The following is a 14689-nucleotide window of genomic DNA, read 5'->3' on the forward strand; positions in this document are numbered from 1 at the left end:
AAATGAGATTGAGAGTAGTAATTATTTTTTGGAAAACTATTTTAATATTCATCCGCATAAGTACAACTAAAATGTTGTCGAAATTGTTTGTGCTACTAAAATATAAAAATACTACGAAATTACTTTTATCTATTAATCTTTCTAATATTAATGGTTTCTGATGATTTACTTAACTAATTATATTTAACTACTAATTTAAATATCTTTTTCAAGTTTATGTTTAAATATTTTTACAAAAATTATAATTATGTGAACTATCACTAATATGGAAATCAGTAAATGATGTTAGCGATTCTATTCTTTATATATACATCAATTTACGTTTTCAATCTTTTGTGTTACTTTGAATTTGTAATGCTAGAATTATTTTTATTACTGTCAATATCCACAAAAAATAGTCTCGTTTCTTAAAAAGTAAATCCTCCCTCTCATACTAATTTTTCTTCCTATTTATCTATGTATTCTCCCTTTCTCTCTTACATTACCAATTTCTCATTAAAGTCTATGTCGTCCACAAATGGGACTATTCTTTTGGGTAGGGAGAGTATATAATTGTATGATACTTAATATAACTGTCACTAAATGACTCTCATTATGACATTTATTTCGAAACGTAGCAATAATGCTTAACATTAATGTAATAACAGGCTGGTATATAGGTTGACTATCTGTAATGTCATCTGTATAAAGTGACATATATAAGATGTAGTATTAGGCTATTTTTCTAGTAGTGATACTGATACCATGAAGATTAAGACCACTGTGACTTCCAATTTTGCCTTCTGACCATTTGTGTACTGGAAAGGTCCAATCTGCAGTTAATGTGCCAATACAAAGGAAAATAGGTAAGTGGCGGGGCTACAATCAACAGGCTGTCGATTGTTGGTTTAAAACAAATTTGCAAACCACACTTACATCAGCATATTCACTGTTGTACATCTAATATGAAGGGACATATAGAACGTTAAAGCTTTCATGCTAGGTATTGGTCTTCCCTTCGGGGATACAAACGGTGGTCTGCAGATTATCACCACCCGCTGTTTTGTGGGAGTTTTCCATGTCAGAGCAATGGGAAACGGAAAGCTCTCGTTAACCTGCACACGTAAAGAAAGGGTATATTTAAGCATTTATGTCACAGAGTTTGAACAACGGATTACATGAACGTAGAAGATAAAACAAGAAGGTATAACTATAACTGCGAATACATTAGAAGACAGAGCCAAGATAGGAATGAAAATGCACCTGGAATTCCCTAACTTCAAATGTAGGACTAAGAAAGCATAGCCTATGGCAACACATGTACTTGCCTTCATTCTACGCCTAGGCTCCATCCCGAAGAACTCAGTCAAGGTCTCAATCATGGCAGGGACTTGGGACCCTGAGCCTACTATTTCAACTGAGTGTATATTCTGAATTGTCAGTCCAGCAGCATCTGCTAGAGCCTGTTCCAGAGGCTTCTTCATAGGCTCCAGAATTGAGGTTTCAAACTCCTCTCTCTTGATATATAGCCTCTTTCAACTTCAAGATTAGCACTAAGCATTTTCTTCAGCGTTGACAAGGCGCCGCCGCACTCTGATAAACATCAATCTTATATTCATCCTTGAATTTTGCAGCAAAATGTGGTACAGAGCTTGATCAAATCTCTTCCACTTCCAGAAACCATAGGCCAAAGCAGTAGCATCAGTCTCGTGAATAAGACGAGAGGGTGTAAACCAGCAATTGCACATTCCTCCTCTGGATATCAGTGAAATAAACAGGTATTCCAATGCAACAATCTACAACAGCTGGAGTTAAGTTCCCTTCAGTAATCGAGAAAGGCAATTGACTCTAGATCACGCTGCAGCTCTGGATCAGAAAAATGGCATATTCAATCAGCCTCTTTATTTGAGATATTATATTTTTTGAATTCATCAATGATGATGCGGTTGCTGCTGTCCCTATGAATCGCAGCCGCTGTTTGTCTCCAAAGGACACAAGTGAAAGAGTTTCCAGCTTTGATTCATCATTAGGCCCTGTGATGGGGTACGAACTAAACAACTAAACCCTAATGGCGAGCCCAATAGCAGTGACGGCCCATTAGCCCAAAACCCAAGAAAGAGTATCAGTTCGGCACGACCAAAGAGTTCAGTTCGGTTCGGCACAACCAAAGAGTTCGGTCGCAGCCTACAGCTCGGTAAAAGCCAACCAATCAAGCTCTACTCTCAGATCGGCAAAAGAACCAATCAAGCTCTACTCTCAGATCGGCAAAAGCTGATCGGCAAAGTTCAGCAGTTCGGTCTCAGTATTCGACCGAACAAGGAGATAGTGGACCCATGCAGGACCTCCACGACCTCCACTACACCCACGATCTATCTAGTGGTATGAAGCAGTTGTCAACCTGCAAGCCACGATCTTGGTTCAAATGTATAAATAGAACTTATAGATCAGATAGACAAGGGTTAAGCTCTCTAGATATCGAATCTCATATAGCAAGTCAGTATTGTAAGTTGTAATCCAGATCAAGCAATACAAATTTGCCCTCCTTTCTTCCCGTGGACGTAGATTTACCTCAGTAAATCGAACCACGTAACTTTCTGTGTCGTGATCTATATTTATTACCTGCATTTATTACCATCAAAAATTCGCCAATCATCACTGGCGCCGTCTGTGGGAACCAGAGAACCAAATCTGTGATAAAAGCGATTTTTTGATCCTCTTCCACCAAAAAAATGCATACCAGATCACATAATACCCGTGCTTCCGTCCGTGATAACCATGAGGAAGCTAGTCCAGCCCGTCGGTCTGGAAAACAGCCTCGTGAGAAATCTGTCTCCAGTCCTCACGGTGAAGGAACAAGCCACTCCAGAAGTCGTCGCACCGAGTCTTCCCAGCAGCCCGATTTGAACGAGGCTGTCAAGTTGTTTTTGGCCGAGAAGCAGGATGAATTCTTAACATTCCTGTAAACAGGCCAAAAGCCGGAGACGAAAACGGCGGATTCTCCCTCTCCATCTAGACATGAAAGTCACTACCGCAGTAGTGTCGCATCTCCCCGGAGAAAGAATCCTCACCACCGACATGTTCCTCTTCCTCCTCGTTACCGGAATCACAGGAGAACTCCATCTCCACCATACCGAAGAGATGTCGGGTTCGCCATGTATGGAGCGCTGAAGACTCCATTCTCGGATGATATCACCCGAACTCCGTTGCCGCAGAATTACCGAACTCCGTCAATGACTTATGACGGGTTAGTGGATCCTCATGATTTCTTGGGACGCTATCAGTATAATATGGTGAACTAAGGTCTCAATGAGGTTCACATGTGTAAGCTGTTTCCCGAGCTGCTCATCGGGAACGCAAGGAGGTGGTTTGATAGCCTCCCTCAAGGCAGCATTAGATCTTACAGAGATCTAATGGATGCTTTTCATAGGAGATTCTTCCAGAAAGCGGAAGCCCGAATCACTTCGGCTCAGCTGCTTTCTATTCGTCAAGGTCGCGATGAAAAAATTAGCGACTTCATGACGAGGTTCCACAAGGAATGCCTACAAGTAGATGATCTCAATGATCTACTTGTCATTTCGGCATTCCAAAATGGAATACTGCCAGGAGCTCTCTACAGGAAGCTCGTTGAATGCAGTCCGCAAACAGCTCAAGAGATGTGGGACATTGCGGACCAGTTTTCTCGTGCCGATGAGGCAGACCGTCGAAAACGGTCTTTAGACAGCTCATCTAGAGGAGACAAAAAGAAGCCCGATCATAGCGATCAGAGGCTTCCTCGCCGAACTCCTTTTGAAAGAATTCAAAGGGCACCGGTACAAGGCAGATTGGGACCACGTCTCGATCTTGAGAAACCGCCCGCTCAGTTCGTACCATTGAACAAGTCGAGAGCGGAAATTTTCGAACTGCATTCCGATATGTTCGAAAAGCCAAAGCGGATGACGAAATCGGCCGCGCGCCGAAGTCAGGATAATTATTGCTCCTTCCATCAAGACCACGGTCACGATACCGAGGAGTGCCGACATTTGGCTGCAGGTATTGATGTTCTTGTGAAAGCAGGGACGTTAAAAAAATACCAAAGCAAGCAGCCGAAAAAGAACAAGAAGCAGAGAGGTGCGAACTGCGCTCCTCAGGATCCGAAAAGGCAACAGGATCCCGAAGACGATGACGAGCCGCAATATGATGGAGTAATCCAGACTATTGACGCTCTCCCAGCCGGGAAGACTAAATCGTCCCTGAAGTCAGAGCGCAGAGGCTTCAATCGAGAGGAGCCAACGCATAAAAGGCTGAAGCAGGACGAAGTGATTACATTTTCAGATGCCGATCCCGTCCCGGTCATCTCTCCTCATCAAGACGCCATTGTCATTCAAGCCGGAGTGGCAAACAAACTGATCCACAGAGTGTTCGTGGATACAGGAGCGTCAGTTAGCATTCTTTTTAAAGAATGTTTCGATAAACTGGAAGTGGATCCAGCTCGGCTCAGTCCGGCTCCGCTTCCTCTGAAAAGTTTCGCCCAGGAGGACACCCGCCCTGAAGGTATTATCAGCCTTCCGATTACGGTGGGAAGAGCGCCTACAAGCTCCAGTACGATGATCGAGTTCTTTGTGGTAAAAGCTCGGTCCCCGTACAACATTATACTGGGAAGAGACTGGCTCAACACAGTTCGGGCCATTTGCTCTACTTATCACCTCACCATCAAGATCCCCACTAAAGGAGGGATAGCGGTCATCCGAGGTGATCAAAAGAGAGCAAAAGAGTGTTTGCAGATTGCGCTTAAAAGTGCCGAGCAATCAGATCGGCACCATCAAGCATAGCAATCACAGCAGCCGGAGTCAGAGGCAGGCGAAATGACCGAAGTCACACCGGAGCCGAACTCGATGGAAGTTCGGTTATATGAAGATGATCCATCCAGAACGGTGAAGATCGGTTTCGCGGGAACACCTCTACTCCGGGAAAAGACCATCCAGCTCCTCAAAGAGTACAAAGACGTCTTTGCGTGGTCGCCGTTGGACATGACCGGAGTGCCCCCCGAGGTAATTACACATCGGTTAAATATTGATCCTTCAGTCCGGCCTATAAAACAGAAGCAAAGACTCTTTGCGGCAGAAAGAAGTCAAGTCATCCATGACGAAGTCCGCCAATTACTGAAAGCGGATGTGTTATTTGAAGTGAAATATCCTTCTTGGGTGGCCAACCCTGTGATGATCAAGAAAAAAGAGGGAGGATGGCGGATGTGCATAGATTTTACCGATCTAAACAAGCACTGTCCTAAAGATTGCTATCCCCTTCCGAACATAGATAAAAAAGTAGAAGCTTTGATAGGCTTCGAAATTTTTTATTTTCTTGATTTATACAAAGGATATCACCAAGTTTTAATGGATGAGAGTGATGCTTCAAAAACGGCTTTCATTACTGACTTCGGCATTTTTGCTTACAAAAAGATGTCATTCGGTTTAAAGAATGCCGGAGCCACATATCAAAGGATGGTTGACAAGCTATTTCGGCACCTAATCGGAAAAGAGGTTGAAGTGTATGTTGACGACATAGTCGTTAAAAGCAGAAGCACTTCGGAGTACGAAGACAATCTCAAGTCCACTCTCGACGTGCTCCGAAAAGCCAACCTCAAACTCAATCCCCAAAAATGTACCTTTTTGGTAGATTCGGGAAAGTTTCTAGGTTGTTGGGTTTCAAAGGAAGGACTCAAGGCAAATCCGCTAAAAGTTCAAGTTGTTCAGAACATGGCAACGCCGAAGTCCATACATGATGTGCAAAGGCTAACTGGATGTCTAGCCGCACTGAATAGATTCCTTTCCCAAGCAGCCGAAAAGCAAATGCCGTTCTTCAATGTGTTGAAGAAGGCACCAAAGTTTGAGTGGGGAGTCGAGCAGAAAAAGGCTTTTGACGAGCTCAAAAGTTATTTAGCCGAGCTTCCTATTCTCTCTGCTCCAACAGATGCCGAAGTGATATTCTTATACTTAGCGGCATCAGATCAAACCATTAGCGCGGTGCTTGTACGAGAAGAAGGCCTAAAGCAGCTTCCCATCTACTTTACAAGCCGAGCATTAAGAGGTCCAGAAACAAGGTATCAACCTCTGGAAAAAATTGCTCTGGCATTAGTAAATGCAGCAAGGAGACTGCGGCCATATTTCTATGCTCACAAGGTATGCGTCTTAACCGATCTTCCACTTCGGCAAGTTTTGACTAAGCCTGAAGCATCAGGCAGAATTGCCAAGTGGGCCATAGAGCTGGGAGAACACTCAATAGAATATCTACCTCGGAAAGCCATCAAGGGACAAGCCTTGGCAGATTTTCTTGCAGAGGCAAAGTTCGATCAAGCAATCCCTGTTATTGCCGAACAGAAAAATCCTGCCAATGACGAACTAACACAGCCCCAGGAATCCGAAGTAGAGCCGCCGGACTGCTGGAGTGGATTCGTAGATGGAGCTTCGAATAAGACGGGAAGTGGAGCTGGTATTCTACTTATCGCTCCCGACGGACACGAGGTAACTTATTCACTTCGGTTCTTATTCCCAACTACTAATAACGAAGCCGAATACGAAGCCCTCCTTGCCGGACTTCAATTAGCGCAAAGTCTATTTGTCAAATCTCTCAAAATCCATTGTGATTCACAAGTCATAGTGAATCACATGCTGGGTACAAGTGAAGCCCGAGATGAGAGGATGAAAAAATACTTGGACAAAGCGCAAAGCATTAGCCGAAGTTTCTCTTATTTTCGGATAATCCGCATTCCCAGAGCGGAAAACAGCCGAGCAGATACTTTAAGTAAGTTGGCCTCATATCCGAGCTCAAAGGTGGAGGAATTACTACACCGAAGCATTGATGAAGCTGAGGTACATTCAGTAACCAGCTCGCCGAACTGGATGGCGCCGATCTTACAGTATCTAGATCAAGGACAACTGCCCGAGGATAAGAGAGAAGCTCGGAAAATCACATGCCGAGCACTTCGGTATGAACTTCATGAAGGAGTCCTATACAGAAAGTCCTACCTTCAACCGTTATTGCGATGTGTAGGACCAGAAGAGACGGACTACATCCTTAGAGAAGTTCATGAAGGATCTTGCGGTAGCCACATCGGAGCTAGAGCTTTAGCTAAAAAAGTTCTGAGATGGGGATATTATTGGCCAACTTTGGTACAAGAAGCAGTGCAGCTCGTCAAGACATGTACGAAGTGCCAAATCCATGCAAATATCCCAAGGATGCCGCAGACCGATCTATGTGCTATGCAAAGCCCTTGGCCTTTTATGCAATGGGGCATAGACATAGTAGGACCACTACCACAAGCTCCTCGGCAAATGAAATTCCTTATCGTTGCCGTGGATTACTTCACGAAGTGGGTGGAGGCTGAACCATTAGCTACGATAACGAGCTCGAAGGCATTGGATTTTGTCTGGAAGAACATAGTTTGCCGATTTGGCATACCCCATATCCTCATTTCGGATAATGGGACTCAGTTTACCGACAAGACATTCAAGAATTGGTGCCAAGAGCTGAATATTCAACAGCGGTTCACTTCGGTCTCTCACCCACAAGCAAACGGACAAACGGAAGTAACAAACCGTATTCTGGTGAAAGGTTTAAAAGCTCGGTTAGAACAAGCCAAAGGACAATGGGTAGAAAATCTTCCTCAAGTCCTATGGTCTTACCGAACTACACCAAAAACCTCAAACGGTGAAACTCCGTACAGTCTGGTGTACGGCACTGAAGCCGTGATTCCGGTTGAGATCGGCATACCCAGTCCCCGAACTCTTAATTTCTCAGCAGAACTGAATGAGGACGGACTGAGAGCCGAACTAGATCTTGCCGAAGAAAGAAGAGAATTGGCCTGCATAAAAGCAGCCAAGTACAAGGAGCAAGTAGCCCGGTATTATAACCAAAGGGTGAAAAAGCTGCAATTTCAAGTGGGAGATCTCGTCTTGAGAAACAATGAAGTAAGCCGAGCAGAAAAGCTAGGCAAACTCGAACCCACATGGGAAGGTCCATATCGGGTGTCAGAAGTCCTCGGCAAAGGGTCTTATAAATTGACTCACATGTCAGGAGAACAAGTACCCCGAACATGACACATTTCCAACCTCAAGAAGTTCCATTTGTAAGAGACAGTCCGGTCAGTCAGTCTTGTGTCTAGTTCGGTCCTAGGGGTATGTGCTTTCTTTGTTTTTTACTTGTTTTTCATGCTTGTCGTTTTATAAAAGTTTAAAACCTTTTTCGTCTTTTTTATTTGTCTTTATGTGCGTTGTCTCTCTATGTGCGTGTCGTCTCTTACAAATGTTACTGAGGTATCTTGTTCTTTAAAGGCTGATCCCCTTTTTAGAACATGTATTAAAGACAATTGTGAGTCCAAGCTTCTCAGGAAGATACAAGACTCCACAATTCAGCTTAAGAAACAAGCAGTTCGTCTGAAACGAACTGCAAAAAGGGAAAGTCCGATCCGAGCGATAAAACTCGCCAAATTAGGACAAAGGGAAAGTCCGATCCGAGCGATAAAACTCGCCAAATTAGGACACAAACCAAGTCCGGTCAAAGAAGATTTTACTTCATAAGACCACTTCGGTTAACAAAGGGAAAGTCCGATCCAAGCGATAAAACTCGCCAAATTAGGACACAAACCAAGTCCGGTCAAAGAAGTTTATTTCATAAGACCGAGGACTAAGTCCGGTCAAAGAAGTTTACTTCATAAGACCGAGGACGAGTCCGGTCAAAGAAGTTTACTTCATAAGACCGAGGACGAGTACAATAAATGAAATAAAAAATCGCTGAACTGTAAGTACGCAGTGATAGAAGCGAAATAAAATCGCTGAACTGTAAGTACGCAGTGATAGAAGCGAAATGAAAAAAATTTCATTTATTAAGTCTTGTTCGGCATACAACTCCGCTGCCCTACGAGAAGGCGTTACGCTATTACAAAGGACTATTCTACTGTCCACGGTTGCTAAAGTTGAGCCACCTATTCAAAAAATCCTCGTGAAGCCGAGTTCGGGCGTTCCGGGCAGCTGAAGAATAAGCAGGTCGACGAGATGCTCTGATCGACCTACCGCCTCTTCCCTGAGTCCGGGAAGTTCTGGCACCTCGGCGGCGAAGAGTCTCTTCACGAAGCATTTGTTGATCTTGCTCACTCATAATCACAGCTCCTCTACGAACTTCAGTCCGTCCTTGTCTTGACGTTTCCGGTTGCTCCTGAGTCCGTTCTCGTCTTGACGTTTCCGGTTGCTCCTGAGTTCGTTGCTGATTTGGAGTAGGATTTTGAGCAAGTGGATCAGAGGTTTGAGCTGGAGTGTGAGCATCTGTTGGCGGGAAATGCCTAAGGAATCTCTCGATTGAAGGACGCCGGGAAAGAATGATGTCGTACCGAGAAGCCCAGCGCCGCAATGATTTCACAACTTGTTGGCAAGCCGAGCTCTCCAGCGCATTGTTCCTCCGGAGTACATGAAGCTCCTCCCACAGTTCATCAACTTGATTCTGAACTTCAGATATGCTCATTCCCCCGCGTCCGCAGATGAAATCCTCATATGCAGTCCTCTCAGCGACGACAATATCCAGCTCGGCCTCCAGATCCTTCCTTATGGACTCTAAGTCCTTATTGTCGGACTCCAGCTCCACTGAACGAGCCAAGAGTTCGTCATACTTCATCTGGTCCTCTATGGCTTTTTTCTCAGCTTCGTTTAAAGCCGAAGAGTATAGCCGCTTCCAGTGAGGTACCTCCAGCTCCTTAGAGTTAAAGAATACAAAGCAGCTAGGTCAGTTCGGCATTTCAGCTTACCGAGCAGGCAGTAAACCACAACAGGAGTAAAAGAGATCAAGAAAAGCCATACGAAGACACGAGTGTAGAAAGAAAATTTTTTCATTCATAAGAAAAAAAATTTTTTACACAAGGAGGACTTCAAGGCCATTTTACAAGAAGGAAGAAAGAAACTAAACTAAGAGAAGGGAGATGAAATCATACTCCGCCAGTTTCATCTCCGGCTCCCCTCCGGGTTTCAGCTTCTCCCTCCTTGTCCACCTCGGCTTCAGCCTCAGCCTCCCTACTCCCCCCAGCCTGCTCGGCGCCCCCATAGCCGATCTGCTGCACCTCCTGCTCGGCCTGCCCGTCGCCGGTCTGCCGATCCGGCTGCTCGGTCTCCTTGCCGGCCTCGTTTTCCTGCTCACCCTCTCCTTGGAAAATTGGAGCGGGTGAAACAGGTCCCAAGGAGGCAAAGATGGCCTCCATGTTCTCGTCCCGGTCAGCTCGGCAATTACGGACTCGGTCAGCAGAAAGCAGGACCGAGGAAGACGCGAGCTCGTCAAGGAGCGGCAGACTCTGGAGACGAGCTGCAATTTCTCAGCCATACAGCGGCAGGACGACTTCGGGTCCCTGCTCAGCATTATCGGTCATCAGTTTCAGCAGATCACCGACAAAGGCCGAAAATTGATTGCTCAAAAAGAGTTTCTCCGCGAAAGCACGGAGAGCCTCCCCTTGGGCAACCACGGCAGCAGCCTCCCTCTGTTTCGACTGCTCTCTCTGGATAATGAGCTCGTTTTTTGCCCGCTGTGCCTCATCCTGAGCCGAGATCCTAGCAGCCCTTGTCTTCTCAAAGTCTGCCCTAGCCTGTTCGGCCTGGTGACGAGCAGCAGTCAACTTCCTCTGCATCTCAGCATAGTCGCTGGACGCTTTAGAGAGTTCAACTGCGACGAGCTTGCTGAGCATATCGTTCCTCTGAAAATGGAAAAAGGAAAAAGTCAACCGAGGGGCCACAAAAAATACAGGAAAAAAGCAAGGCCAGAAAATCAACACTATCCACACCCTATCACATCCCCTTGTACAGCCTCTCTTAATATAATGACCAATTAAATGAGAAGCTAGATAAGAACAAGAAGTGAGGGTCAGGATTTGCGACGTCAAAAGCACAGACTATAGCTACAACCTCTTCATTTTCCTTTGAAGATTGGAGATGATCAACTAGCTTTGAAAGCCGGTTATTCCTGGAAAGTTTGATGTTGTCCCAACAATGACCACCATGCCGGCCATTACTGCGCACGCCACCTCGTCCCCAGGCAAAAACTTCTGTACCTCCAATAATTCCAGCTGAAGCACTTAATAATTCTCTGTTGGTTTCAGAATTATTATCATCAGAACCTCCATCTGCATTTGCTCCTGATGTTTGTGAAGTCCGAGTTCCACGCCGTCTTTTATATCTCTTAGATTTGATGTCTGGAGAGCGTTCATCAGCTGATGACGAGTCTTTGCTACCATCATTTCCATTAGTTCCATCCTCTTCATCAGATCCTTGGTGATCAGCTGTCCGATTTCGCCGGCCTCTCAAATTTCGATAGTTGCCCTGTCGCCTGACAAACGCTGCTGCTGTAACTCTGGCTGATGTTCGCTTCTTTCCTAGTGCTTCAGCTTGCCGACGAAATGTTTGGGAAATAGAAGCTTGTATCTGTCAGCACACAGAATCACTAAGCCAATTGTATTTGGTTTGTAGGCAATTCTTAACTACAAATGCTGAGGAGCAACAGTTTACTAGTCATTCGTGGAGAATAAGTATAAGCACATAATTAGGATTTGTAGCCAAAAAGGGGGGGGGGTTGAGGGGATCCAGGCATCTTTAAGGAATACAGGCTACATATATTTAAGCTATCTAGAAGAAAGCATAGTGTGTACATATGATTGCACTGCATAATCCACAACCAGAAGACACCTCAGTCGAAAACTGAGAGAAACTCTACCTGCTTATTGCGAGCATTCTCCTCCTCATGGAAAGCCAATTCCTGAAAGAAACAAGAAGGATGTCTTGATGAAGAAAATAAAATTTTATATTGGAAAATAAGAGGCAAAGCATTTCTCAACTAGTACCTCCTCCTCATATTTATCAATATCAGGATACAGAGTGGCAATTAGGGCATCATAATTCGGATCATCTCTCAAGGATCTGCGGCTAGCACAATGTGTGCGGCAAGCTGGACATTCGTTGTTGCTGCATCAGTAAACAGCTAATTAGAAGGCGAGAAAAATCCAATCTTCATACCATATATAGAACATGGAAGCAAGTACCCTAAGCGCATGGATTTGTCAATGCATTCTCTGCAGAAACGATGTAAGCATTCCATGACTGTCCTTGTCTTCCTAATTATACCTGTGCAATGAATAATGAACGGCTATGAATTACTTATGTAGGGAAAGAGAGATGGGTGGCACCAAATATATTACCATTGTCCATTCCTGGCCACATTATTAGCAAGACAGCATTTTCAAAGTAATCAAATAGCCAATATTAACATGTGACATCTGACACTTTGTTTGCATAAAAGAGTTTTTATATGCAGATGTCACAAACTGAGATTCAAGTACTGTACCTAAACATATAGGGCACTGCACTTCCTTGCGTATTTCTCCCAACTTCACCGTAATAAATCTGGTATAGAACAAAATACGTTTCAATAGTAGTTTACACACATTGCAACGTGCAAACATGGCCTAACATAGATTAGTGCAAACAAAAATATTATCTGCCACATTGCGGCAACTGTGGAAGTCATTAACTCCTCTAATTAATATCTCCATACTGTAGTTGGGTATTTTATCTCCATCCCAAACATAAAATGAAAGTGAATGCCTTTCTGATTCTGAATTCCTAGTTTCTGCAGCAATGGACACTATACTATAACGCGTATTTAATCTTAAGAACACAATATCATGTCACATGATGGGACAATGATAGGTCCAAATCTATCACAATTACAAACAGCTTCACAATTTTCCCAAGCAAAACAACCAAGTTTCCTGTCCTCGCATAATCACATTTATTTTCTACTGCATTTGGCTTTTCAATATAGAACATGCTCATTAACATTTCATAACAACTAGACGCCACCACCAATTAATTTGGCCACACCAAGGAAAAGCATGGTTTACTACTTAATTATGTGCATGACAATCACAATGCAACTGCTACACTTCCGACTAGGACGACATAAAAGACTTCTAATATGCTTAGAAAACATAAACGGGCCCGATGCTTCTCATGGACATCTATTACAGCCGATGTCTTCTAAGTGAGCTCCTTCTCCACTTCTAGAAAAATATCAGAGTGGTGAAAAAATTATATGCTGGATGACCATGCCAGATTGTGGAGCAGCAAGAGCAACTAACTTTTGTTGCCATGAAATTACTATTGAGAAAGACAAATACTATTGTACGGTGACAAATAATTTCAATAGTTAAGCTAGCAAGTACTTTTGGTCCACATGAGCAGGAAACTACACGACCTAATCAAATACAGAATCTTGATTTCTGGACGAAATTATCAGTAGAAAACCCAAAGCCATTAACAAAATTGATTTCAATTTTATCTTGTAAGAGTTCAGAGATGAATTGCGGATTTCATCACAGGAGATTAGAATGTCAAATTGCTTCATGTATTTGCCAGACCTCTTCCTCCTCCGCGAACCAAATCGTAATGAATAACAAAAACATGCAGATCTCAAGCTATACCAGCTAATTCACACATCAAACCAGGCCAAAATTCGCAGCACTGGCAAACCGGACAGAAATTATACATAAATAATACGAACATCTATCTATACGCCTGCATCAGTGTTCGTGCGTGTCTGTTTATGCGAGTTCGCATATGGAAAAGTAGAGAAAAGGAGAGGGAGAGAGAGAAAACTGAGTTACTCGTCTTTTTCTGCATCACTAGAGTCAGAGCTCTCGTCGGAATCTGAGAATCAAACACACGTAAAAATAAATAAGTAAAAGAAAAATACATATAGGAGATTCTGATTGCTGGCCGAAGGTCGAATTCACTGGAAACTAAAATAGAACTTGTGCGAATACGTATACATTAATAAACATCCGAGGACGTACCGCTAGAGTTCACGGTCTGCTCTTGGTTGTGATTCTCGCTTTCCTGGAGCGAATCTTCGGGTTTTTCTTCCTCGAGCGGTAGCGGAGGAGAAGGAGGCGGAGTGATGGTCTCGGTCGGACGCTTTTGGGCCGGCATTGAGTTGAGTTGGTGGAGGAGTAGCTTCGCGGCGGTGGCGCGGTGGAGAGACGGAGTCAGCGAAGAAACGAGGAAAATCGGAAATTGAGTGTGGTGTGGCTGCTTGTAGAAATGGGTGCGTTTATATATATTTCTAATTTGAGGCGATATATATCAACCGGTCAATCAAGAGCATCAGCAATGGTGCCCGTCCCGGTGAAATTTCGATCGGCGTGCCGGAATTCCACAGCGGACGTCCGCCATTGTGCATGGTATGGACGGATACGGAATTCCACCGAGGATACCGTAGTTCCGCGGCGTTATGCAGAATTCCGTCGCGACGGGCGTGCGGACGTCCGCGCGGAATTCCCGTTTATTGCATTAAAATTTTTTTTGGGAAGTCCTTATAATGTGACAATGCAGTGGAAAGTCCGTATAACGTGGCAGAAGGTGTTTTTGGGAATTCCGCATAGAATTCCGCCGGGAATTCCGCGTTACTGCTGATGCTTTAAACAAATTATATTTCAAACAAAATTGTCTATGTGGTTACTTTCTATTTTGACTAACATTTATACCATTCTCTAGTTATATAGGTACCTCACTTAAACTCGTTTGTGTTATAGTGAAACATGAATTTATTTATTTCTCAAATTGGTTGTGTTATGGTATGAGATATGAATTAATCAAATTTATATCAGCTTTATCAAATTTTCGCGTGAGCGTTCTCGGTACTACTGTGTTGT

General features: G+C 43.9%; 1 protein-coding gene across 1 annotated transcript; it reads right to left on the reverse strand.

The window, feature by feature from the left end:
• Positions 1-569: 569 nt before the first annotated feature.
• Positions 570-14074, reverse strand: LOC121745279 (putative E3 ubiquitin-protein ligase RING1a). Its single transcript, XM_042139121.1, has 9 exons — positions 13832-14074; positions 13643-13685; positions 12322-12380; positions 12020-12101; positions 11822-11942; positions 11695-11736; positions 10890-11405; positions 916-1094; positions 570-812 (listed from the first exon to the last, which is right to left on the reverse strand). The coding sequence occupies exons 1-9, from the start codon at positions 13965-13967 to the stop codon at positions 752-754; spliced, it is 1239 nt and encodes a 412-aa protein (XP_041995055.1). The 5' UTR covers positions 13968-14074; the 3' UTR covers positions 570-751.
• Between the last annotated feature and the right edge of the window lie 615 nt (positions 14075-14689).

This window comes from Salvia splendens, chromosome 8 (genome assembly GCF_004379255.2).
Source record: "Salvia splendens isolate huo1 chromosome 8, SspV2, whole genome shotgun sequence".
In the NCBI taxonomy this organism is placed as follows: Eukaryota; Viridiplantae; Streptophyta; class Magnoliopsida; order Lamiales; family Lamiaceae; genus Salvia; species Salvia splendens.

What these genes read in the sequence shown, in the direction of transcription:
- LOC121745279 (XM_042139121.1), bottom strand. Translation starts at nt 13,967, where the DNA reads ATGCCGGCCCAAAAGCGTCCGACCGAGACCATCACTCCGCCTCCTTCT. An exon ending in GCAGACCGTGAACTCTAGCG is followed by an intron (nt 13,686 to 13,831) that starts GTACGTCCTCGG and finishes TTTGATTCTCAG; the next exon opens with ATTCCGACGAGAGCTCTGAC. An exon ending in GCAGTGCCCTATATGTTTAG is followed by an intron (nt 12,102 to 12,321) that starts GTACAGTACTTG and finishes TTCATTGCACAG; the next exon opens with GTATAATTAGGAAGACAAGG.